Source organism: Coturnix japonica, chromosome 1 (assembly GCF_054131305.1).
Source record: "Coturnix japonica strain WE chromosome 1, WE-NBRP24, whole genome shotgun sequence".
Classification (NCBI taxonomy): domain Eukaryota; kingdom Metazoa; phylum Chordata; class Aves; order Galliformes; family Phasianidae; genus Coturnix; species Coturnix japonica.
Genome location: NC_140663.1, coordinates 45,846,439 through 45,872,725, shown reverse-complemented (window position 1 = coordinate 45,872,725; position 26,287 = coordinate 45,846,439). Strand labels below are relative to the sequence as shown.

General features: G+C 46.5%; 3 protein-coding genes across 17 annotated transcripts in view; 2 read left to right on the top strand and 1 right to left on the bottom strand.

Annotated features, from left to right (window-relative positions):
- Positions 1-1,073: 1,073 nt before the first annotated feature.
- On the bottom strand, positions 1,074-3,219 carry RPS19BP1 (ribosomal protein S19 binding protein 1). 2 transcript variants are annotated; one of them, XM_015860410.3, is made up of 4 exons: positions 3,148-3,219; positions 2,924-3,064; positions 2,632-2,792; positions 1,074-1,705 (listed from the first exon to the last, which is right to left on the bottom strand). In XM_015860410.3, exons 1-4 carry the CDS (start codon positions 3,194-3,196, stop codon positions 1,571-1,573), a joined length of 486 nt encoding a protein of 161 aa, XP_015715896.2. In that variant the 5' UTR covers positions 3,197-3,219; the 3' UTR covers positions 1,074-1,570. The 2 variants fall into 2 exon arrangements, with proteins under 2 accessions (XP_015715896.2, XP_015715906.2); XM_015860420.3 differs by having other exon boundaries at positions 2,632-2,729.
- A 47-nt stretch (positions 3,220-3,266) lies between these two features.
- On the top strand, positions 3,267-13,468 carry LOC107312745 (uncharacterized). 4 transcript variants are annotated; one of them, XR_014935007.1, is made up of 6 exons: positions 3,267-6,691; positions 7,058-7,224; positions 10,552-10,623; positions 12,207-12,341; positions 12,827-12,957; positions 13,103-13,468. XR_014935007.1 is itself a non-coding variant. In XM_085517573.1 (5 exons), exons 2-5 carry the CDS (start codon positions 7,141-7,143, stop codon positions 12,887-12,889), a joined length of 354 nt encoding a protein of 117 aa, XP_085373699.1. In that variant the 5' UTR covers positions 3,267-5,830; positions 7,058-7,140; the 3' UTR covers positions 12,890-13,468. The 4 variants fall into 4 exon arrangements, 3 of the variants coding, with proteins under 3 accessions (XP_085373699.1, XP_085373705.1, XP_085373687.1); XM_085517573.1 differs by having other exon boundaries at positions 3,267-5,830; positions 12,827-13,468; XM_085517579.1 differs by having other exon boundaries at positions 12,207-12,299; positions 12,827-13,468.
- Positions 13,469-25,002: 11,534 nt separating this feature from the next.
- CACNA1I (calcium voltage-gated channel subunit alpha1 I) overlaps positions 25,003-26,287 on the top strand; it is a 153,548-nt gene continuing 152,263 nt past the window's right edge. For 7 of the 11 annotated variants that reach the window (XR_014934984.1, XM_085517503.1, XM_085517488.1 and 4 more), the window contains exon 1: positions 25,537-25,728. The gene's annotated coding sequence lies outside the window, so the exon portion shown is untranslated. The other 4 variants (XM_085517461.1, XM_085517463.1, XM_085517468.1 and 1 more) reach the window with 4 other exon arrangements.

Sequence of the window (26,287 nt, the reverse complement as noted above, 5' to 3'; positions counted from 1 at the left end):
ACTGTACCTTTCTGCAGCAACAAAGGATGTTTTTGTTTTCCTCAAGGTCCCCTACACATTTCTCCATTTTAGGAGAAGGGACAAACTGAAAAAAAGGGAAACTGGTCCTTGAAATGTTTTATTTACCACTTTTGGCTGCAAACTGTTGAACTGATCTTATTACAAGAAATCCCCTCCCACATGCTGTTAAGCACAGTTTCCAGAACACATACTTTAGTATGTTCACTATTTCCCCTGTTTGGACAAAGTACATCTATGTGACCTTCCCTTTTATGCAGACACAACGGGAAGAACAAAACACAGGTGGAACAAACTTAAGGATGCAGGGGGTGGGATACCGAATTCCTTCCACTGCTAACATCTGAACCAAGGAGTTAGTTCTAACCAAGGGTTGGCTCTTGAATCTCTTTTATTAGAACTTGTCTCTTCTTTTTTTCCTCTCCAAAGGGAGAACACTTCCCATCATCTTAAGAAAAGGGTGGGAAAGGGCAGTAACAAGAGCTCCCAAAAAGCACATTCACAGTAGTTTAGCAAGGAAGATAATCTGAAACAACACTCCCACCTGCTGGGCCGTCTATTTATTGCAGCAGGGAATTTAGCACTATGAAAAAAAAAAACCAAAAACAACCAAAAGCAAACACCCATCCCTTCCGTCCAGCACCACAGCCTCTAGTTCAGATGATTTGATCTTCATGCTGAAAGCTGACTTCTGGGTCACAAGCATTCCTGCCTACAGGAGCTGGCAGCATCCAGCAGCAGCACCCTCCTAGTTGGAACCTCAGATAAAAGCTTGGGTTGAAGCATGAGAAAGTTTTCTCCATATAAGACCTCTTTCTTAGAGGGGTGACTGAGCAGGCAGAAGAGGAGTCACCTCAGTTCCTACCTGCACTCTAAAAGCCTGAGCATGCAGGAGAGAAGACGCACGTGTCAACAGGAATCAGAGGGAAGACATTCACACAACTGAGTCATCCTAGTGACAGGAATGCTTGGATCAGAACAATGATCTGGTTTATGTTCTTCAATCACAGCCACTCATAACAATCGCTACCGCAAAGGCAAAGATAGGCAGCACCTGTAACAACAATTATTTAATCATACAACTCATACAAAATATTTACAATACCAGAAAAACCTGACAGATACTGTAATAATGACAGAAACTGCTGGAGTACTTGGATTTCACAGTCTTTTGAAGCATCCTTCCCTTTTAATGATTTGCTTTTGCTGTCCAAAATGTATCATCATTGAGTTGGAGACCAATAGCAGATGCCTTACTGAAGAATAAGATTTGGTTTTGGATTAGTCCACCTTTCTAAGTCAAGAACACAAGACATGCTGGCTGAAGGGAGGTGATCTTAAAACATACTGCAAAAAACAAAGAACCTCCATGGCTCCAGCAGTGAGTTCCGGACAGGAGCAGTTACTCTGCAGGTCTGATGCTAGTATATTTGCTGACAAAGTGATGTATCTCCTACATCCACTCTCAAACATGCTGATTAAGTGTCCGGTCCTGTATTCTGAGCACTCAGCTGCAAACGGACTGGAGCTGCAAGAGTCCCTTTCATGCTGTTTATGGGATTCCAAAGTATTCTCTTTCAAATTTACGGAAGTCTTCCTCAGTAAAGACAGTGCCCTCAGGCTTCTTCTTTTCCTTCTTCTCTGCAGGCTGATCTTTTGACTTCCTGCCCCTGTTCTGTGAAAGAACCTTCGTGAAAAAACAAAAATAACATTCATTGTCACCCAGACCAAATCACAAAACAGTAATTTTCAAGCTCACCTACCACACCTTTATTATTCTGCTACATTCATGCTACATTCTGGAATGCCACCAGAGAAGTGTGAGATGCAAACATTATCTTAGCCAAAGCAGGTCACTGGGACAGCAGCAAGCACCCATGTAGCATTCAGAGTCAAATATGGAAGCTACTTTCAGATAACTCTTATTGAAAATGCAATATTGATTTTAACTTAAACTTTCTTTGAAACTGTAACATTCTTTAGTTCATAAGATGACTAGAAAATCCAAGAAATTGGTAGTATTCCCCTGGTGTTCTTTAATATGTCATTCCTGCCATTTACAACCTCAAACCTGAAAAACACTGGCCTAAAACACTTAGTTTCTTTAAGTTAAAAGTGTTGTCATAAAAACAGCCTAAGAATCTAGTGGTGTTATCTACCTTCAAATCCTGGCTCAGAATTACTATTTGGGAAAGACTATTGGTTAAATTTTCAGGTTATGAGAAACATAATTTAAGAAGCTGTGAAATTCCTACCATGTGAGCCAGCAGCATGTTTGGATCCCTGCTAAAACAGCCTCTAGCTACAGAAGAGGACAGTTAGAAGAGAACAGAAGGGAAGCCTGAACAAGGGCTTCTTTGCTATGAAATACCTTTGGTAACCAAGAGAAGTCGACAATGACCAGATTTTAACTAGTATCTGAGAACACTAAGAAATAAGCTATCAACAAAAATTTAAAGCTTAGTAAGGTGTTTTGTTTGAGCACAAATAAATACTTCAAGGCAACTACCAGAAAGAAAGTCAACTCTACTGCACAGGGCCTAAGCTGGAAGATGTGAAGATAATTCCCATTCATTTATGCTCCTCAGAAGAAGAAAGAAGTGTCACCTTTACCTGTTTAGTGACAGCTTTGTCAGCAACACATCGTCCGCTCGTCATGTACTGCAGATTTGCTTTGAGGTGATTTACAGCTTTCTTCTTGTGATACTCCTCTAGGTCAGAGCACAGGGAGACAAAACACATCACCTGCTTGCCCAGGCAGCACCCGAGGGCTGCTACAAGGAGGATGGAGAGGGATAAGCACAACTGATCATGACAGGGGCTGCAGGACACCATGCAGGGACCCGGCCTGAGAGTGCAGAGCGCAATGGAGCTGATCACTACCAGAACTAAAGTCAGAACTCACCTATCGCCGACTTCACCACTCTGCCCTTGATCGTGGCCTTGTTCTTCCCAGGCCCCACCGTTACCTTCCTCCGCCGGGCAGCTCCTGCCGGCCTGGTGCCATCACGCCCCTGCTGGAGTCCCCGCGGGGCCTTTCCCCGGCCTGAAAGATGAGAGGAGGGAGGTTACCAGGGCCACACACTGCGATAACCCCCTCCTGTCCCGCCTCCGTCCCCTCCAGCCCACCCGGTGCCTCCAGCAGCTCCAGGCCCCGCCGTATCAACGACGCAGACATGGCCACACACCCCCCCGCCTTTCATCCACTTCCGGCTCCCCACCGCACTTCCGCCCTCTCCTGAGACCATTTCCGCCCTCTCCTGACACCACTTCCGCCCTTTGAACGACTCTACTGCCGTCTTTAGGCGGTTTAGGCGGGAAGGGGGAAGCGCGGAGCCATATTGGGGTTCTGTGGTTTGTGGAGGCTGCCTCAGGTCAGCCCTGAGCTGATTTGATGTACAAACCCAGCGCTGCTGCCTCGTTTTCCTCTCTCCTGCGTGTGGTGCAGCCTCACAGACCTTCTGCATTGGGAATGGGCTCTGTAGGGCCCTGCTGTTGTGGTGGAAGGCCCCCCAAAACAGGTTTAACTTTGTGCCCAGCTCCTGAGGCACAGTTTTGCTCCACCATTAATTGCATCTATTATTCAGTATTACTTTAGCGTATTTATTTAAAGCTTTCCTCCCCCGTTTTTTGCCTCTCTAGAGTCTTGCTAATGTCTGCTAAATTTATCATCTGAATAAAGCTTATTCAGTTATAGCCAACGCTGGCAGTAACAGGCTGGTGCTGGAGGAGAAGGAGAGAGGTTTATTCTCCCTCAGACAGTGTCCCATGGGGAGAGAGCGGTACAAACAGCACTGGTTGTTTCTCATGGCAATGATCTCTAGTGGTGGCTGATGGCAGTTAAACAGCAGTTCATTAACAGGCATCTATTCTCTGCAGGTTGTTCTCCAGCCCCTGCAGGTTGTTCTCCAGCCCCTGCAGATGTCACCTCAGTGCCAATCTTTTTATTCTTAGTTCTCTTTGGAATCTCTTGTTAGATCGTTCCTGGCATCCTGTGTCAGTATTTGTCATTGTGATTGTGCAGATGCGTCTTTTTGGACCAGACTGTCTTGGTGCTCATTCTTGGGAAATATTAACCATTTATTTCCTGTTCAGCAGGTCTCTTCTCACTTGTGATTTTTCCTCTTAAATCCAAACCACATTTTTGGATTAATTTGGGTGGGCAATGGCCGGGTGCATAGCCTGATGTGGCTCTGGGCAGCCTGGTCTGCTGGTTGGCGACCCTGCACATAACAGGGGAGTTGAAACTGGATGATCATTGTGGTCCTTTTCAACTCAGGCCATTCTATGATAATTCTATGATTTCATGAATATTTCTCCATTTTCTTGTCTACTACTAAGCTAGCAAAGACTGAGACTGCTCAGCTCCTTGTTCTGTGCTGGGGTTGTCCCTGCATTCATGTAAGTTAGCATATTTGGGAGGAGAGCTGTCAGTGTTATGACTGTGAGGAAAGCATTCCTGATTATACCTTAGCTGTCAAACATTCTCCGTTAGCCCCTAAAATAGAATTACAGGTTCTCTGTAAGCAGTTCACAGACATATATCACACAGAATAGCTTTTTCTACTAGTTAAACGTGGCATTTACATCGATTAACTTTATCAGGCTCACCTGACACATCATCACATGTGTTTAGTGTCAAAGCAATGTAACCTTATAAATGTCTTATGAGGCCTCCTAATGCAAAAATATAATTACCTGCACTGCTAAACATGTTTAGATTTAACAAATTAATGTGTTACAAGCTGCACTGATTTATTGTCTCATTGGAAAATATATGCCCTTTTCTAACTCAAAAATAAGCCTCTGCAAATAGTATTGTGTTTCTGTTTCTGTTGTACCAATTAATAATGCTGTTGATTATGTAGGCCTCTGAGAAATTCTGAGTCCCTTCTTGTTAAATATCTTCAGTAGCAAGAAACTTTAATACAGGCAATGCCTCTTTTGACCAGCAAGGTTGAGTGCAAACCTGCTATGATTTTAATCCACAATTACCTGCAGGATAAAATTTAACGAGCGCATGGGGTCATTTTGCTGAAAAGGGAAGGCAAGATATTTTCTTCAAGCGCATTCACAGTCTCCTGCGTTGGAGTCTGGTCAAGCTCTTGGAGTCTGGTCAAGCTCACTGAGAAGTTAAATAGGCACACACTTGTTGGTGAAACGTGTTCCCCAGGTTTAGATCTGTTGTTGCCCTAGAACTGCACAAAGATCACTGTCTGACATGAGCCATGGATTTTTCAGTGCTTTGTGAAACCATGTAGCTATTATTAATACATTATATTTCTTCCACTTCTTTTAACAGGATCTGGCAGCCTTTCTCAGGGGACGATCATTAGTGTTTCTCCTAACTATAGTCTGGCTTCAGCTGTGCTTGGTCTTGGCAGACACTGTGAGAACAGCATTTGTCATAGCTGTACCAAAGTCACCCAGAGCCAATACCTGCCATACTCCTGCAGATATAGTTGCACATTCTTCCCCTATTCTTTGACTTTTAACAGAAAATTATATTTACACTTCTTTTTTTCCTGAAGTGCTAAACAAGCTAAGTTTATTGCCTTGTATTTTACTTGTGTATTGTCCCTTTCAACCTGTACTGATGTAGAATTTAGGCATTTGGATCGCACGATCTCATCTCCTGCATGTCATAAACCATAACATTTCCTCTCTTGACTTTAGATTAAGTCCAGTAACCTGTGTTTGAGAAATCTGCTTTGTGCTGAGCACAGCATATAATACACTGTATTTTTCTTTGCAGGAGCTTCGGTGGGTTTATCGCTCTCGCAGTGAGGATGCATTCCTTTTTTTCATCACGGTATATATACTTAATTCTCACTTACCTGAATCACTGTTGAGAGCAGATGAGCAGCTTTTTTTCCTGACTGGTACATACTTCTAAAAATTTAATGTCAGGAGACTTTGTGCCTATGTTAGTAAAAAAAAAAATATGAATAAATAAGTCAGTATTTTATTGTACTCTTCAAAGGATCTGCTCAAATTAAAATTTCATCCAAGAAAACTTCATCACTTTGTAATCCCTCAAAAATCAGTGCAGTTAGCTATTTGGAAAGCTTTGGGGACAGAATGAATGTCAAATGGTATTCATTTAAATGTATAACATCCAGATACATCGCTGTCTTAGAGCCTGAATAATCTAACTTGTGATGGCAAAAACCACAGGCGCTGCCTTTCAGATGGAGAATGGCCTTGCTTCTGAGAGTTAAGCTATCTTCGAAAGCTTTCTGCTTCTAATGTTCATGTTTTATAGCTTTCTCTAAATTTCATGCCTCAGTGATTACCTGTGTGAGCTGGCTGGCTTTTCAATTACAAATAACTCAGCATACAGATCAGCTGAAGTTTTAAGTAACTTCCTTATGTGACCATTAGAATTTTACTTTCTGCTTTATATCTTATGACATTGAAAATGGAAAATTTCCCTGTTTGAATAAGTCAATAAAGTTTCCGGTTTGTCTTGGAGTGATTGTCACTTTCCCTGTTATTCTGGGCTTTGGAAGATGTTTGAGATTATCATTCATTTGGTCTGTGCCACCTTGTTATTTCTGGTTAATATTATAATGTCATATTGCTGTCTGTAGCAGTTCTTAATAGCAGTTTCTGTGTTTTTTTTTTTGTGGTGAAGAATGTTAGAAAACAGAAGCTGAGAGATGCAATAGAAGTAAGATTCAGCAATCACAAGGATTTAGTTTAGGACTGTTTTGAACATTCTTATCATTTTGAGAGATGGGATCTTGATGTTTAAACACTTGGTATTGTTTGTACTGAGGACACACAGACATGCGTATTTTTTTCCCTTTCAAAATGAAACAGGCTGATTTTCAAGCTGATTTATAACAGATTTTCACCTTTGCATGTTCCTTCACATGTGGGTCATGCAATATGCTTTGCTTTAGACAACTGTCCAGCTTCACCACATCTGGTGTTCTGTATTTTCTCTGAAGAGCAATACATGATGATGCCTTAATCAAAGCTGCTGTCATTACTACTTATCTGTGCTTGCTAACCTCAGTGGTTTCTGTTGCAGTCATAGTTTCTACAAAGAACCATGGATCACTGCTTACCCTGTACTTCAAATACACAGAAACCTTTGTCCTTTAACTGTGTGACATGCCTTTGAAAAGTGATTTGACTTTCTGGCCTGCTGAGTTTGAACAAGTGCTGGACAATGGCTTGATTCATATCCCTGCATGGGTAAGCTTGTAGTTACTGCAGATGGAGAGAAAGCCTTTTATTCTGATCTTTTATTATTTTGTTTTAAGGCAGTGCATATACCTGCCTCTTCAGTGCACTTTTCCAGGTCGCTGAGAAACCGTTTCTGCATTGCACAGCTTCTGCAAGTAATATTGGCTCAAGATGGGACTAAATCAGCTTCTCTCTGGACTAGATGCCGTAGTAAGAAATGAACTCTGCCTCCAAACAAAGCAGAGTTATTATCCTTCCTATACAGATGAGATAAGAAGGCTTAAAGATTAAGCAACTCACAAAATATTTGAGACAGGATGTGGTCATGCGAGCTCTGAATGAGAATGTGGGGCCTTAACCTCTTGATTTCTCCCTTACATTGTTCAATTTGCCCTTCCCGTCTTTCCCCTCTGTTTCATTCAGAACCACAGATTTGTCATGCCAGAATCTGTTAAATTTGCCCCTCAAAATGCTTCACTGTGGAGTAGAGCAAATGGATAGAAACTGAAACAGGGATGTTGAAATAAGGTATGGAGTATAACACAGATTCCTTAACTAAAGAGATTTGTAAAAAGGCTGTAGCTCTTAATTTAGTAAATATTTTAGCATGTGGTAGCACAGTCTAGTTTCTTCTGGGAAGGGTGCATTTTATCTACAATTACAATGAAAATAATGATCCCTCGTGTAAAGAGCGTTAGATCTGAGCATTCTTAAGCACCCTCATGCTGTGCAGATACAAAACTGGGGTCTGTCAGTCATTGTTGAATGTGGCAGCTTTCAGAGCAGTGACAAAGAGGTGGAAGGCTCAGTGTTTTGTTCCCAGACTCTCTGCTCCAGGGCCATAAAATGTTTACAAGCCCCAGAGCTGGCTCTGGATGCAGTGAAGTTTAGCTAGTTATGCTTGTCACCTACCATTAAGGGTTGGAGGCAGACAGGAGATGGGCTTGGGCTGTCACAGGCTTTTGCTGCCTTAGGCAGGCCTTGTTAGCTTGATGCTTGATGCAGAATGGGGGCTGTTAGAGCGTTGCTGGCTGCTGCAGTTCCTATCTGCTTCATCCTCTGCTGGAACCCATCTAATCTTCCTATACCATTCGCTGGCTGAAGGTTTGTCATGCCCTCTCCTGTTCCCCAGTGTCCCTTCATGATTGGGTGGGACCACTTGGGAACAGCGGGAAATAAAATCTTGCTGGTTGTCACTGATGTGGGGATGGACAGCAAGGCTGCATTGTGCATTCAGCTGTAAGCAGCAGGGCAGCTGGCTGCTTCTTGCCACAATGCGTACTTTGTGGTTTCTTAGCCTAGGATTTCTGTTTGTTTGTTTGTTTTCCCCATCAGAATTGTTCAAAAAAACTGTATGTGAGGCTTTTACAGAGCAAGATACTCAGTCTCGTGGCTGTGTTTATCAGCACGTTGCCAGGCCCTGTGCTCCCTTCTCCCTGCTTTTGTCGTTTTTGCTCCTCCATTTTTCCTTTCTTTCCTTCCTTTGCTCTCTCTCTAATAATGTATTTAGACCTTCCTTGTGTTTATCCCCGTCTCCTTGACTTCTCTTTCTCTCTCTCACCCTTTCCAACCAGGATCAGCAGTTTCTGTGGCTGTGTGAAAGTGACAGTTCAACCTGACTTTTTATCATTTGTTTGTGACTCCCTGCTGCAAAGTCCTTCTAAATAACCTGCTGTCTCTCTCCTTTCTTCCTTTCTTTCACTCCTTTATTTCCCCCTCCATCCATCTCTCTTTCATTGAATGTTACTGACCTGTATGGTGTGGAACCGCATGCCCAGGAAGCTCCTGACACCCACACAACCCTTACTCAATTGGGGTGCATGGGCAGCCCTGAAGGTGCTGGTTACAGGGCATCCTTAATCTCACCACACTGTATGGCCCCTTTGGGTCAGGCCTCCTTCTCCTCCAGGGCCACATCTACTCTGCCCTGCCTTATGTCTGGGGGAGGAGGCGGGACAAAGCAGCAGGAGAGGTGGGCAGACAGGCCGGGCTGCATTTTGTTGAGGCTGGTCCGTAGTGCCACGAGGTCTCTCCTCACTAGGTGTCACTGTGAGGCTGGGTTTTGCCTGCTGCATGTGTTAGGTGCTGATGTGGGTGCATCCTGCCAGGAACAGGATGAGGTCAGAGAAGAAGTTTCCAGGGCAAACACTGCATTGCTAGTGGTTTTCCCCAATCTTGCTTGGCAAGATGCAAGAGGGCTTTTTGGAGCACAGCTCCATAATAACTCCTTTGAACACCCCAGCTTGTACCTGTGTGTGAATCAGTGTGAATCGGCCATTGTGACTTTCTCGTCTCCTGCTGGTTGTGATACAGGCTTGGCAGCAAGTCCCTAGCTCACACTCAGCCCTGGATCACTGTTCACTGTCCCCACCTGCTGCCAGCCCTCCCTATGCACTTTGTGAACACCCCTTCCTGCCCTGGCTGCAGCACAACTCCCTGCAGAAATGGCTGTGCCCTGGCAGGGCTTCAAGGAGAGCACAGTGGCAGATGCTTTTATATCTTTTGCTTCCTTTCTTTTTTCCTCCTTTCACTTTTTATTTCTTTCCTTCTCTCTCATGTCCTTTTGTTGCCTATTTTCTTCTCTTCTTGACTGTTCTCTCTTTGAGCTCTTGCTTCTCCAACCAGGGTCAATGATTTCTGTGTGGAAAACAGCTCAGCCTGAGCTTATATCTCTTGTTCTTGATTGCCAGCACTTGAGTTCCTCTACATTATAAGGCCAGCTCTTTTCAGCTCTTTGTTTGTTTGTATGTCCTTCTACTTTTCCCTTACTCCTTTCCTTCTCTCTTTGGACTCAGCAAAATGTTAGAGTGGAAATACCAACCGTGCACTTTCCTGCCTAGGATAGTTTAACCTCCCTGTTCTGTTTCTCTGCTGTTTGTTGCTTTCCTTTATCTTTGTGTTGAGAACTGGACTTCGCAATGATATCTCTGTCCTCTCTCTGTTGTAGGGGAAGGGAACTGGCTGATAAATACCCCATGAACTGTACTGCCTGTGACAAATGGTCTTTAAGAAAATGATGAGGTTTTTTTTTTATTTTTAAGTGAATCATTTAAAAGCCAGGAGCATGAGAATGAGTGTTACATGGAAAACAATTAATGCCAGCAGAGCATTTTGGTTTGGTTGTGCACAGGAATACAGCCTCCTGTAGGTACACCTACATCCTCCTAGGTACTCTGTGACTTACACAGCTGTAAGATCTAACCCCATGTATCTGTTTGCATGTCCCTATGAATTTCTGTGTGTATACATATATATGGAAATCTTGCTCTGAGTGTACAATGCATGTGTTCCTAACCTTGCATCCTCACTGACACTTTTCTTTCTTTCTTTCTTCAGGCAATTCGCTGCAAGATGTTGGACCTGATGACTCTTACGGGTCCTTTCCAACTCAGAAGATTCTGTAATTCTGTGCGTAGGATTTAGATAGCTATAGGCAAATATGTGCATTTGTGTGTAACTGGGGTGTATGTGTTTACATAGACACGTGCATCAGTGGTGTAGAGGATGTGGAAGAGATTGGTTACAAACCTTCAGATTATACAATCCATTTGGTGTGAGCTATGGGGACATCCTCTGAATGCCCGAGCACTGCCTTCCTACTTCTCCCAGCTCCATGGGTGCCACAAGCTTGTTGGGACTTTGCTTTTCTAATGAACCCAAGTCCTCACAGCTTACATGTCCTGGATCCTTCATCCCTCCCAGTCTCCTTCTAATGCTTTTTCACCATACAGGGCCAGTTCACCAGATGCTTTGTAGTACTCCAATCAACACTAGTTAGCAGTATCCTGTTGGTTTTCTGGTTTTGCTTCCGCATCCCAGGCAAGTGGATGAAGCTGGGATGGATCCATTCCCTTCCCATCTTGGCAGAGCTGCCTGCTGTCTCTGAGGGCTGGGCTGCTTCTGTCAGCCCCTCCCAGATGTGACTGCCCCCTCCCAAGCAGACATCATGTCACTTCCCAATTGAAAAAACAAATGAAATTTCCAGGCAGTTTGCAGTTTTTATGATGCACTTGTTTGCTTTTCTCCCTTTCTTCCCCGCCCCCCCCCCCCCTTTTTTTTTTTTTTGTTTTTTAATTTATTTTTTGTTCTTTCTCGCTCCTGTCTCTAATTTACTCCTGCCAGCTGCCTGCTTTGAATTTAGTTTGTATCAAGGGCAGGAGAAATTCATTTTCTGCTTTCCTGTTTGGTGCGGAATGGATTTTCCTCCCTCCATTCTCCTTCCCTGCCTGTTTCTGGAGTAAAGGGAGATGCTTGGAAACATTTCCTTGTTATGCCCTCTCATAAATCCTTGGCCTCTCTGCTGGGACAGGTGCTGACACAGTACTCCTTTCCTGATCCAAGAGACAGAGAGGAAACTCTTAGGCATATTGCTGACAACCAAGTGGGAGCACATTTAACTACAAAAACACCCGTGCACACACAAAATACGTATGTATTGGGACATTTGAAGTGGTTTTGCACCTGCTCTGGGAAAACATCCCTGCTGCTGGGTAGCTGGGAGCTGTGACTCAGAGCATTTCTGGATTCAGAGGCAGCCTGGCCCACTGGGAGATGGGAAGGAAAACATGGCATAGCAAAACAGAAGCCAGGAGGTGGTGTGGTCCATTTGTGGTGGGCATCTGGAAAATCTGTTGTTTCACTCTGGGATCTGTGGTTTTGTGCTGCACGTAGAAAAGTTCCAGTTAGGCACAGAAGACCTGGAAGCAACTTCACAGGTCTTAACAGTGCAGCAATGTATGAGCCTTACATGTGTCTATGTACCTATAATACTTTCTGGTATAGAATATTTGTGAGATGTGGTGTTTGTATTACCTTTTAGTGAGGAAGAATCTTTTATCTCAGCATTCTAATTATGTCCCATTAAAATGCAAATTTGAGTTTATGCATTGAAATTGTCAGTGCCATTGCCACAGCAACTGAAGCTTGAGGGTGGGGAATTGGGATAAGTAGGACCATGCATCTCACTTCATATCTCTCTCCAATGCCTCCAGGTGATGGAAATCACAGCGCTGTTCCCCAGGAACCATGGCACCTTCCCACCAATGAGTGTGGGTCATCCCAGTAACCACGGCACCTTCCCACTAGTGAGTGTGGGGCATCCCAGGAACCATGGCACCTTCCCACTAGTGAGTGTGGGGCATCACTGAGGTTCTCCTTTAAGTTGTTGTAATGGGGCAAGCTATTACATGGATAGGCTGCTGGCCAGGTACCAGGGAAGTGGAAGACCTAGTGTGCAGATCTTTTTGTAGGAGGTTAAACCTTTTCCTTTTACCTATATCATGCTTCTCGTGAGGTGGGAAGGAGGAAGAGGAGGTCCTTAATGACTCCCACACACCTCCCCATGGAAGCCCTTAGATACCCTCTCACTCAGTGGAGGATCTAACAACTGTCTATAGTTTTAGAGACACTGACCTCCAGGCAAACACCTGGTCTAGCTGTTTGTGTTGGTGAAGTCCTGCAGCAGTGTGTTCCCCTGGTCAACCATCATTGGCAAAGAGTAGCCTTCCCCTTTGCACCCTTTGCACCCTGCTCCTTCCCTTGCTCGTTTTATATATCAAGATGTTGTGACTTACTGCCTTCCTCCTCTGTTCCTTCCTCCTCCCTTTAACAGGTACAACTGGGACTCCCAAAGTTGGTATCCCTCCTGTTCCAGAGTCAAGTGAAGAGGTTTTAGGATGCTGGGTGGAAGCAGATGTTGAGGGAGATCGGGATATGATTGAGACCGTTTTGCTGCAGAAAAATGTGTGTCTCTGTTTTGGCTGTTGACTGAAAATGTAACAGTTTTGATGATACATAAAGCATGATGAGTTAATTCCCAAACCATACTGACAGCTGGGCAGGGAAGATGGGACTACAGTCTGTTTTCTGTTTTCCTGGCCCTGTTTAGAGGTTTGCAGAATCCTCCGAGTCCTCATCCTGCTGTTGACAGAGGATTGCTAGAGGAGACATCAGGAAAAGCTTTGGGTAGTGAAGCACAGGTTTGGATTTCCCGGACGTGAGTTGAGGTATGAGCTATGGCAGTGGTCAGTGGGGGCTGCAAGTACCACTTGAAGTGGGTACCTTAGCTTGCTCCCTCCTCTGGCTGAGGCCCCTGATCCAAAACCTCCTGTAGGATCCAAAACCTCAACCCGGTCACCTCACTGTGCTTCTGCTTCAGGTTCTTTCCTGCTGGCACCTGAGCCAGTTCTGGCTCATTTGCACACAGCCTCCCATGTTTCTTGGTCATTGAGTAAATTAAATTTCAATAATAGTTTTTTTGTTGTTGTTGTTGTTGTTTTTTTAAACCAGCAAAAACAGCTGTGTTCAGCTGGCAGCAATCACTTGTCGCAGTAGGGATGAGTTGTTGCTCACTTTTATCTCTTTTCCCCTACTTTACTCCTCACGGCCCATCCCCGGGAAAGGCCACCCATGACCTCAGCCTTCACACCTGTGTCAGCCGTACTGGCTGCCAGTGCTTGAATCCCAGGTGCAGAGAGGGCCAGACTGTCACAGCCAATTTGGGCACTGTGCTCCCTGGCAATGTTGTTTTCTATTCTACAGGCTCTCATTCCCCCTGCTTTTTTTTTTTTTTTTTTTTTCCCCTTTGGCTTGTGTTCCCTTGAGCTCTTCTGTTTCCTTCTCTCTCCTCCGCAGGCTTCCTCCCAGCAGACTGCCTATTAAGCCAGCTGTGCTGAGCCTGTGAGATGCACATGGGTGTTCGGACCATATGTCTGAGAGCGGTGTCTAAATGCTCTTTGAACTCTGGAATCTCGGGGCATCTTATGTTCCATGCCCACCGCCCTCTGGTACAGACCCTGTCCCTGACCCCCAGCTGCCCCTCCCCTGGCACAGCTCCATGCCGTTCCCTCGGGCCCTGTCTCTGTCACACAGAGCAGAGCTCAGCGCTGCCCCTCCGCTCCTTGTGAGGAGCTGCAGCCGCCATCAGGCCTCCATCAGCTCCTCTGCTCTGGGTGAGCAAACCCAGTGACTTCAGCCACTCCTCACAGGTCTTGCTCTCCTGACCCTTCTCCATCTTTGCAGCCCTCCATTGGACTCTCTAACAGTTTTATGTCCTTTCCTTATGGACGTGGTTTGTGAAAGCCTGAGCAAACTTGGGCTTCATTCAAGCTACTAGAGGAGGAAATTGAGAAGATGTGCAAAAGCTATTGAAGAACTGGACCACAGCGGACTGTATGAGTTCATTTTATCAGAAGGCAATTAAACACCTTACTCAGATAGGTGCCATGGCAATGCCCCCAAGGCAGGAAGCCTGCTTGCAGTCCATCTCTCTTTACATTTATTCCACTTGCAGTCCATTTCCCCCTCATCTTGGCTTATTTATCTTTTGGAGATCTGCCCAGGAGTGGGTTAAGCGTCCTCATTAATAACCAGATGGATAAAAATCACTGGAAAAGGTAAATGAAATGCTGCTCTGACACATCTGATGCAGTGAGGGAGACAGATCCTCCATACTGGAAAGCTGTTCTCTCCCAGGGGTTTTCAGATATCACAGCCCCAGTGGAAGCAAACAGGACATGCCCAGATCCACAGTAGCATCTGTTGAGGTATTGTGGAGGGAAGTATAGGACAGACTGTGACCAACAAAGCTTTCCTCTTTCTTTTTATGTTTCCCCATGTGACATTTGTATCCTGCCTGTGGTCATTGCTGCTGTCCTCCCAGCAGTGGCAAGGATGGAATGGCATCCAGGGCATAGCCTAGAGTTGAATAGAAGGAGGAAATAAGAGTAGGGAAGTATTTTGGATGCCTCTGGCTATTGTCAAGGATGCTTTGCAGCAAGTAGAGGTGAGACCAGTAGAAGATGTCCAGGCTGTTCCCAGTCAGGACATCTCAGCAGGAGTTCATACTGAAGCACCAGGGTTGGAAGCAGAGGTTGTTGCTGTGCCCTTCTGAGCCTTCATCCCCATGCTCACCATTCTGGTGACACCGGGCACTCTGCAACACATCTCTTCTATTGCTGTGTGCCTCTTCTCTAAACCTGTATGTGGAAAAAAAAGAAGAGATGAAGAGAGGAGAAGGAGAGAAGAGATGAGGAGAGAAGATGAAAGGAAAAGTAAAAGAAAAGAAGAAGAAAAAAGGAAAGGAAAAGAAGAGAGCAGGTAGGAAAACTACCTTGGAAAAATAACTCCACTGTAATAAGGGGAAAAGTCTATCTTATTTTGTTGGAGCAGATGCACTTTAAAAGAAGGAACATTAAGGAACACTTTGGGGAAATCTTTAATCTGGTAGCAGCATCCAAGAGAAATAGTGTAAGAGAAAAAGACCTGAGGGATACGAAGGCGCAGTGATGCATTAGCAGATAAATAGCTGGCAGTGGACTCTGGGCACTTCCTCATCACTGTGCCCGGTTCAGGCCAGCTGGGTCTTCCCTTCAGCAAATGGGGAGAGAGGGACGTTCAGCTCCCGTCTATTTCCTCAGGTCAACAAAGGTCTTCCACTGATCTGGCTTGTAATTGTGATATCCAGAGCTTGTTCCTTTAAGCATTTACACCTTCAATCAGGTCGCCAGTCCCACTACCATGTGGAGCCATAAACAGGAATAAACAGTAATTAGTATGGTAAATAGCTTGGCCTTGCATTTTCTGGTTACAGTATCATGGTAATTATTTCCAGCTCCCTGCCTGCATGCTCCTGCTGCTTGATTCTGTGCTCCATGCATCCTTGCCAGCCTGATTATCACCGGACGCATTACAATCGGATGGCTCCCTCCTGTCCCCCAGCTGCTTCACAGGGGTACTGACCCAGGCCCATTATGCTGAGAGGCGGCTGGGGATGACTGAGAGATGATGGACTGATTTATCTGGGTTTTGGCCTGGAAAGGACAGATGTACTATGTATGCCTGTATGTGTGTGGTGGCCCAAGGTCCTGCTCAGCACGTACAGATGCTGGTCTCTTGGCCAACATCCCAAGTTCTGCTATTCTCAAATAGAGTATGAATGCTTTGGCATCCATACATGCGGGCGAGGGTTAGGGTGACTGAGACCTTAGCAGCTGTGGGACCCACTCTTCACTTTCAGAGCCAGCCTTCTCCCTTCCTTCTAAATTACCCCAATAGAAGTCTCTGTTTTGCAGTCTACTGGGTTTTGCCCCTGCACTTCCTCAGAGCTTGCAACTCACTTTTTCCTTCTGAACATCCCCCCTCCTGCAGACTGCAGCAGGTCTGTATGCATCTGTTGCTTTGTTTGCATCCAGCCCTTTCTGATAGGTATGCACGCAGGTGGGGGGCGCTGGGGGCAGCCTGTGGACCTGGTGTAATTGCTCATTCACTGCCTCTCTCCTGGTGGCTGGGCAATTAGCGTGAGCAATTTGTTAGGAACCTCTCTCAGGTCCTGTTTTATTCATGGCCTCACATATGAAATGCCACTAAAATTGTTGGTGTTTTTTTTTCCCCCAGTTATATCTGAACACTGCCTGTGTTCATGGCGAGCTGGACTCTGCAGCACTGTAGGGTCCATCGACAAATGCATTGGCTGCTCCCACTGTATACCAGCATGCACCTCTGCTGACCCAGTTTTTTGTTTTGCTGGAGATATATGAGCGTTATTATTCACAAAGCATTGCAAACACATGCTGGGCTCCAAGAGATACTCAAGAAGACAAATGGGCATTGCTGGGAAAGGAGTGGCCAGGGGGTAGGCAGCTGCTGTTTCTCCCCAGAAAGAACCTCAGTAGCGATACTTGGTTGTGGCAGTGGCCACATGCACTTGGAATTAGAGACCCAGAGAAGACAGAGTCCTCAGGAGTTCATGTCCATCCTGTGAGGCTCAATTGCATCATTCCCAAGATGTTTGGGCTGGCCAAGTTTTGAGGGCCTCAAGTGCAGGCCTGTATTGCAGTGTAAGCCCGTTTCTTCCTCCTCTGCCCACTGTGGACATTGAGAACTGAGGACCTTTTGTAGCAACCTTTTATGCATTTGAAGATTGTTACTGTGTCCCTCCTCAATTGTCTGCAGTCTAAACAGCTTCATTTTGCTCCATCCTTTCTTGGTAGGTTGTATTTTCTGCATCTCTGATCAAGCTGGCACAATTCTCCTAACTATTTGTGGGAGTGCTTTACTTTCCTCCCCCATCACTCTCAGACTGACAGCAGAAAACCTCTCCCTCACCCCTCCAGCCATAAGCCCTGATGGAGACGCACGTTATCCTTCACTCCTCAAATATAACTTTGACGACATGTCATTTTTCCAGACAGCTGAAATCATTCATCAGATTTTTCCCACAAGACTTGGACTGGAGTGCATTGTTGTTCTCTCAAGCAATTAATTCTAGCTGAATTTTGGCTTGGATGTGAGCCAAAAAGGTGTCTGAATGAAAACTGATTGTGTGTGTGTGTGTGTGTGTGTGTGTCTCCTTTACAAAGTTGCTGTAGTGTAGCTCTAAAGGGTGGAGAACCTTTCAGTTTGTGCATTGTGGTACCCATGCTGCCTGGAAAAGTAGCTCTGCAGTGGAAACCAGCTCTAAGCTATCCCTGCCATCTCCAGCCTCTCTGTGGAGGTTTGCAGTCAGCAAACGGATGAGAAGTCCCTGGGAGGCTGTCTGTGAAAGCCATCTTCAGGTCTCCTCAGCCAGCACACCTAAGCACTGTGATTCTGTTTCCTCTGTGCCAAGGTACAGAGAAGAGCACAAAAATGTTTTACTGGGATTCTGTCATGCTGCTTCCAGGTTTTACTTTGTGAGGGTGGAAGATCAGGAAGCGTGTGTTATTGGGACTGGTGGAAGGTTGTTATGGTTTTGCAATTTGGTTGGTGTTGGTATTCCACATCAGAACACCATGCTTCATAATGGGAGTAAAGGGGACAAGTTTTTTTTCTGTGAACTGCCTTAATGAGCATGTGGGGAGGGGCACCGGAAGGGAAGTGGGGAAGGGGACGGCGTTGCTGGACCGGCTCCCTGCGAGGAGACAACGTGGTCAGACCTTCCTGCCTTCCACAGCTCCATCGGTGAGATTTGGGACTTGGTATTCTCTTTGTTGAAACTCTCTTGTTGTTGTTTAGTGTTATTAGGTTATTAAACTGCCATTCGTTCTCAGATCACCTTTTTCCTCCCTCATTTTTTGTTAGACCTAATCGCAATCTCCCTTCCCTTCCCCGTCTCCCTAAACGCACGTGGCCGGGCCGCGCCGGGCCGCGCCGCATTGCCGCTAGAGAAAAAAAAAGGGGGGGGGGGCTTTTGTTCCTGCTGCCCCGGGTTTGTACCCACTGTCCCGGAGTGAGCTCTAGAGAGAACCCCCTGACAAAGGTCATTCTCCCCAAACTTCTCATGGATTCCCAGCAAATGAGACTTGAGCAAACATAGCCTTGTGAGCTGTTCTTTGCCTTTATCTCTGGATCATCTTTCTGTCTATCTGCCTTCTGCAACAGCTGAGGGCTTGTCTTGATGTATCCCTTCCTCAGCTCAGTCCAGAAGAAACCGCCTTGTCAGCCTTCTGGCCCTCATAGCTTGCTATTCCCATGCTCTTCAGGCACCTGGAACAGACACAAAGCACAAATGAATGAGGGCCCTGCACACACAGCAGTATTGCAATCTTTTTGGGTATCCAAGAATGCAGTTCCATCCCTCATCCTGCTTCCCATCTGCCTGGCTTGCAGTGCAGGGTCACTCTCGAATCACTCCCTGCACATTAAAGACATTCCCTTCTCTGCTTGATTTGCCTTCTACTGCTCTGCTTTCTTGCCATCTCACTGCAGCAGCTGGGAGAACATCATCATTGCTTTGCTTTGCCTCTCCTTCTCCTGCTGAGCACAGCTGAAATCATACACATCTTCTTTCCCCTTGCTCCCATGCCCTCCCTCTGCTGCAAGTTCAGCTGGTGGGCAATGACGCATGCAGAAATACCAAGCTTGTACTTAAGATATACAACAAGCACTCAGCTCTTACATGCTGCTCTTCACCCTTGTTCTCTAACATGCTCAAGCAGAAGGATGGAAATATTCTCTCTGTGAAGAGGAGCAACATGACTCACACAGGGCTGCCCAGACCTGGGAAGAAGATACAGGCAACCTGAATCTCTGCCTGATACCTCTTGCTTAGTCCTGGCTCTGACTGTGCTGTCCAGCCCACAGCACACTGCCCACTGATGGGCTGCATCTCTGTGTCTCCTTGCAGAGCAGGAGAATGTGGTGTCCCCAGAAGGGTGTGGAGCTGATGCCTTCTGTCGGTCTCACATGCTCCAGGCAGACTGGTCTGGTAGTTGGCAATCCTGCACTTAGCAGAGGGGTTGAAACTAGATGATCATTGTGGTCCCTTTCAACCCAGGCCATTCTATGATTCTATGATTCCCAGTGTGAATGCCAGTGCAAGATGCATTGGAATGCCCTTCCCTTGGCAATGTGCTCATTGCAGCCTGAGACTGGCTTGGTGTTTGGTGAGATGTAGCATCTACTGAGGCACAACGAGTTGGTGCTGAGCTGGTGCAATTTTGGATCAATTGCTTCCACTGTTGGGCCTCAGGTTCTTCATCTCTGAGAGGAGAGCTAATTAGATCTGTTCCCTTCATCAAGTGCTTATATAATGCCTCTCCAGGTGAAAGTTGCTGGAGAAGGTGTCTTGTTTTGTATCCCAACAATATAAAAGTACATCAGCTACCTCTAGACCTAGAAAATTCCTCACTGTTAGCATTAAAGATATGGGAGAACATATCCTCGTCAGTGAGGGTGCAAATCAGTGTGTGTCATGCTTCAGAGAGAGCTGACAAGGGATGACATAGGGAACAAGGAAAAGGACCCGATCAGCTTATGTCCTGGGGATCTGATCCTGTTTTGTGTTGCTCTGGAGCCCAGAACCAGGGTCACTGGGTGTTGTCAGTTTTCAACTTAGAGTCATAGAATCAATAAGGTTGGAAAAGACCCCCAAGATCACAGAATCCAACCAGCAGCCCATCCCCACCATGCCCACTGACCACCTCCCTCAGTGCCACATACACATGGTTCTGGAACACCTCCAGGGACAGTGACTGCATCACCTCCCTGGGCAGCTTGTGCCACTGCAGCACCACTCTTCCTGAGAATAACTTTTTCCTAATATCCAGCCTGCAGGTCAACTGAATCTCAAACCTTTCCTTTTGTCCTGGTTTATGCTTTTAATCGAGGAGAAAGAAACATCTCAGCCATCTTCTGCAGCAGAGAACTTCACAGGCTGTCCTAAAAAGCATGTTCTTCGTTTCTGTATCATCTTGTGCCTTTACTGCACCATCTTTTCTGCTGCAGGACATGATACAAATAGAAAGAGTTGTATCTATCAGCATTTCAGGTGTCCCAGTGGAAACTTTATTGTTTGTATTTGGTTACCTGCTTCCTGTGTTGCAGTCAGCTGCACTATCTGAGCCAGAGTCACATCTTTCTGAGCCTGGCAAATGGGAATGAGCCTCACAGTTTGTAGCTCTTATTGCTTATGGGCTCCCACCTTGGTCCTGCTCCTGTTCTTGAGCCTTGGAAGATGACTGCCCTTGGACCCAGGACTATGCTGTGCAAACCTATCACGAGGTGGCACCACAAGATTGCCTTTGTTGCTCTTTTTTGTTTTAATAAACCCTCTCTTTATTTTACATCCTAGCCCTAAGCCATCCTTTCCCTTTTCATCCCATTGCTTCTTTCTGCCACTGGGATGACTACAGCTGCTCATCTGGTTTTCCTCTGGATCAGTGAGGATGCCTGGGAGTGCAGCCCAGCATGGGTTTCTTTTCAGCTCTAACCTCATCCTCTGTTCCCTGGAGGAGCTGCTGAAGGGAGGATGCTCTGCTGGGTGAGACAGCCCCTTAGAGGCTGGAGTTGACCCTACAGGGTGCCTTGGGGAAGCGCTCATGGCCCAGACGTATCCCACAAACCAGCATCTGGAGAAAATTCACCCAGAGCTTTTGAAGGCACTGCTGCTCTTCCCAGCAGCTGCTTGGCACATTTCAGTGCTCAACTTCCTTTCCTAGGCTGAGCTGTGCTAAATTGAATTCCATCCCTCAGAGACCTCTCCCTCAAACACACACCCCCTCATTATGTTTTTCCTCTCTGCTGCTGTTTTCCATTATGCATCACCTTTTCACACATGGTCTTTGTCTCTCATCTAGAAAGCAGTCTGCCATTGTACCTCTGGCTGCCCTTTGAGGGCTAGAGAGACTCCTTTTCCCTTGCATTCTCTTTGCTTTCCTCCTCTGCTACAGGAATTGATATTTTTCCTTTGGCCTCTTTCCAAGCCATTACTACTCCCTTTTCCACTTGTCTCAGCCCATTCTGGGGTGAGGAGAGGAGAAGCATGGGGTACCACAGAGATTTCTTCTCCAACACATAAGACGCTCTTACTTTATCATCCATCCCAGATGGATCACCAGGACCAGGAGCAGATGTTGGATCTGAATGCTGGCCCCAGGACCAGGAACGGATGCTCAAATCTGGATGCTGTCCCTGCAGCTGGCATAGAATTATAGAATCATTTAGATTGGAAAAGACCACTAAGATCACCTAGTTCAACCATCAACCCATCAAAGAGCAGTGAGAGAGTGCCAGGACAGCTGGGGAAGGCTCTGGCTGCTCCACGTGAGGAGCTCTGCCTCAGAGCCACAACACTGAATCACTCCCAGAGATCCCCCAGCAGCAAGGTGAGGGGAAGGTGGGGAGATGTGTTGCTTCCATCTCCTACAACAGAGCAAGCGTAAGGGGATTAGGAAGGCAGTGCTGGGGGAAAAAAGGGAGAGATTTAGAAGGAAAGGGAACATTAAGATTGAGAGGGATAATATGCAGATCGAAGCTGTTGGGCTAGAACAGAACTTCTTAGTCTATATATTTAGCTCAGTGAGGTATATAAACAGAAACCTACAGCCAGCTCAGCCACTTCTCCCCCAGCAGAGTGAGTCATCAGCTCTTGGATCTAAAGTTAGGTTCACGTCAGAGCTTACTCTCTCTCTCTCTCTCATTTTATTTTTTTCTTTCTATTTTGAAGGCTGTGGGAAAAGCTGAGCATGGTCTCCTGGAAGCAGCAAACACAAATCCATGGTGGCAACAGATGCTGAACCTGCTGCCCTACCTGGGAGTGCCACAGAGGAGTCTGCTGTGTGCCTGGCCTCTTCCTCCTGTAGGTCTGGGATGAACTCAGCTTGTGCATGGCTGTGGCTGGTTGTTGCCCCTGGGACATGGCCAGAGGATGCCTCCAAGTCCAGTGCTGCAGGCTCAGCTACCCCTTAGTACACTGCCAGACCTGGGCTTTGCTGTTCTTCTCAAAAATTGCAGAGGAGACAGGGAGGGACCTTGAAAAATGCTGTATGTGCATGTGTAGGGCCAGTGCATGCCAATCCTTACTCCTGAGGTGACCCACCCCTGGGATGCTCCCAGCAGATCTCATTCCTATTTGCTGTTGGACTTAATAATCACTGTAAGACTCTCCCTCCTATCCTATCCTATCCTATCCTATCCTATCCTATCCTATCCTATCCTATCCTATCCTATCCTATCCTATCCTATCCTATCCTATCCTATCCTATCCTATCCTATCCTATCCTATCCCATTCCGACCATTCCATCCTGTTCCATTCTGTCCCATTTCATCCTATTTCATCCCATCTTGTTCCATTCCATGCCTCAAGGCAGATGACAAAACTCCTTGAAGGAGCTCTGGTGGTAGAAAATGGAGCCCTGTGACTTCCTGAGCTGCAAGATGAGGTGCTGCTTGTCTGCAGGCACTTCTCTTGTGGCTGGGGGAAAGGAGTGTCTGTTCAGGGAGGGCAGTGGTGTCTGAGCCCCTATGCTCTGTGACAAAGATGGGTTTACCACAGTCCAGGCTTGCAGAAGTCCTCCCTGGTGTAAGGAGTATGGGGAATAAACTGCCCTAGGCTTGCTCTTGTGATCACTGAAATTGTGATGGGCTGCATGGCATGGCTGTGTTGCCCTTCCTGGTCCCTCTCCATCTCTCCTCCTTCCAAGTGCCGCATGGTTTTATGAATCTGGAAGGTTCATTTAAGCAAGAGTTCAAATGTTGCCTAATCCTCATGGTGTAGCTATGCTGAAAAACAAATATATGGGGTCCTGGGTTGTGGGCATCAGTGATGACCCTCAGGTTGTGCTGTGTGTGCATCTATCTCCCTGTCCCCCTCTGTGTGTTCTTTGCATCTTCCTTCATTTCATTTCTCTTGCCTCTCCTTGCTGCTCTGTTTCTTCCTCCTGTCTCACCCTCTCCCTTTTTCTCCTGCCCTCCTCCTCATTCTCCTTTTCTCATTTGATATTCATGCATGAATAAATTCAATTGCATTTTTTCCCTGTTCCCCCTGAAGGGGCTTGTTGGTGAATTGCAGGCATCTGAAATCATATCATGCTCAGATTCATCATTTTGGGGACAGAATTGAAGCCCTTCTTCCCAGGAAGAAAAAGCAGATGCCTTTTTATGAGATGAAGGAATGGCAAATGTCCTGTGACTGTCAGGGGCGAAGACAGAGAGCGAAGGGGATTAACCTTGGCAGCCAGGGTGGGAGCTTGCTGTCTTGAGAGCACTGGGGAGTGAACCAGCCCCTCTGATATATGTAAGAATGGGGAGGGCACATGTAGGTGTTTGTATGTGGGAGTGAGAGTGGGAATAACTTGTGCCAATTTTGAGCTCTCTGGCTGGGAAGTCTGCTCTTGCTTCAGCACTAGTCACTACCCTGAGCTGTTACCCTGCAGCCTGAAGTAAAGCATAAGTCAATCATTGGAACAGGCTACCCAGGGAGGGGTGGATCATTAATGGATCACTGGAAGACAGAATCATTGGAAAACATCACTAAGATCATCCAGTCAGCGCATCCCCACCATGCCCACTGACCACGTCCCTCAGTGCCACATACACATGGTTCTGGAACACCTCCAAGGACAGTGACTGCACCACCTCCCTGGGCAGCCTGTGCCACTGCAGCACTGCTCTTTCCAAGAAAAAATCTTTCCTCATATCCAACCGGAACCTCCCCTGGTGCATCTTGAGGCTGTTCCCTTTCATCTGATCACTGTTATCTGGGCATGGAGGCTAAACCCTACTTTTGTATGAACTCCTTTCAAGTTGTAAACATCTCTGTGTCCATACCAAAGAGAATTAACATAGGAAGGTCTCTTCCACAGTGAGATGGAAATGCTTGCTTTCCTGGCCATTTTTAGGTTTGAAGTGTTAATTACCCTGACGCAGCTATTCTAGCTGTAAATGCAAATGCTTTGTCCTTGTCTGGAAGGTCTGGAGAAGGATCCATGCAGAATCTAGTGGGAACAGACGAGCTTCTGGGGTGCAGAATGCCTGTTATTAATGTGCTTATTTACAATATAAGCCATGTGGCAAGAATATCTCCATCTCTTCTTACACCTGGGGTTTTGTTGGTCTGAGTAACAAGAACCCATGACCAGCTTTGAGGATTGAGATGACTTGAGATGAACCCCCACAATCGCTGTCTGTGTGCAGCACTTCACCTTGTGTATCCTTCCTGTGGTCAGCTTGGGGCCCCTCAGCACCCAAATGAAAAGCACCAAGGATGAGGAGGCTGTGGTGCTGTGGGGCCAGGCTGCTCAGCCATGGGGCTGGTGGGGGATGATGGGGCTTCAGCCCTCTGTGGTGGCATGTGCCAAAGGCAGTGTCTATCAGGGAACACGACTGAGGGCAGGGGGCCCTGAAACCCCCACGGCTGTGTGCATGAGGAGCTTTCTCCCTTTCCTCTGAAATCCCTACCTCTAATTGTAGGTTTCCCCTGAAGACATTTGGTGTCACTGTAAGGACGGCGTTTCCCTCTATGCCTGTATGGTGATTCTCTCCCTCGCTGTGAAGCCGCTCCGTGAGCTGCCGGTGAACGTACCGTAAGACGCAGATAGAGGCAGACAGACAGACAGACAGCACAGAGCGGCCCTTCCTCCTGGCCTCCCCACTGCGGAGCCTCCGAACTTGCCCCCACCCGCACCTCCATCGCACCCCACCATCGTGCTGACCCTCCGGGCTTTTTGGAAAGAAGCTTCTGTCGCTTAACACCACCCGCCTGGAAAACACACTCACACAGCCACACACAGCCACACACAGCCCCCCCAAGCCCTCCCGCTAAAGAAGAGGTCCTTTTTGTGTTCTTTTTTTGGGGGGGTTCTTTTTTTGCTCTTTTTTTTTTTTTTTTTTTCCTTTGGACAGCACAGCTTCAGACTCCAGCCTGAGCAGCCACAGTTTCTTACCATGTATTCTCCTTTTAAACCATCTCGTTCCTGCACACGCTCAGTCCTCACAGCTACGGATCTAACACAACTCCCCGGTCCTCGCCTGCAGGTCCTGTGCTCCCTGTCACTCAGCTGATCCTCATCTTTGCCTTTTATTTCCCCCCACCCCCCGGGTGCTGAGGTGCGTGTGTGAGTGTGTGTGTCCGTGTGCAAGGTGGGGGGTGGGGGGGGGGAGGAAAGTGAGGGGGATGCCTTTTTAAATTTAATTTATTTTTAATCTTTATTTTTTTTTCCCCTGTGGGGGAATTTTTCAAACCACCTTCGTTAGTAATTTCTATTGCTTCTCCGCCTCGGACACTTCTCCCTTGGAGATTTCTTTTCCATGCAAAGGTAGGTGAGATGCATGCACACCTGTCTGACTCTGTGTCTGTCTCGTTCCGCTTGTCTGTGCTTCCCTTCTCCTGGAAAACTTGCGTCCACCGCTGTACCTGCATCACCCCTCTGCTCTTTCCTACCTGTTTCCTCCCCGGCAGAAGTAAGTCTTGAGGTAGACATGTCTGTCATGTTAATGATCCTGGCTTTCCGGAGAGGAAAGTTGTTTCTCTGTGCATATGTGTACTGTGCCCATGTATGTGAGGCTGACTCGGTTTACCCAACAAGTCTCAAGAATGGGTTTGGTGTGTGCTTTGGGCAGGGGAGGGTGGTGGAAGGGCGATGAACACCAGTCCAGCAATCCACATCCATGGGTGATTGCAGGAGAGGATGTGTTCATCACACGTTTCTCTTGATACATGGCTATAAAAGGTACACAGTGTGTGAATAATCCCAGTGATTTAGAATCAAGCTGTGGTTAGTTTGTGCCGTTGTGGTGGGGAAGGATGGTGGGGAAGGGGAAGGATTACAAAACCTCCTCCCCGGAGAGGTAACTGTCTGAGACTCAGATATATAT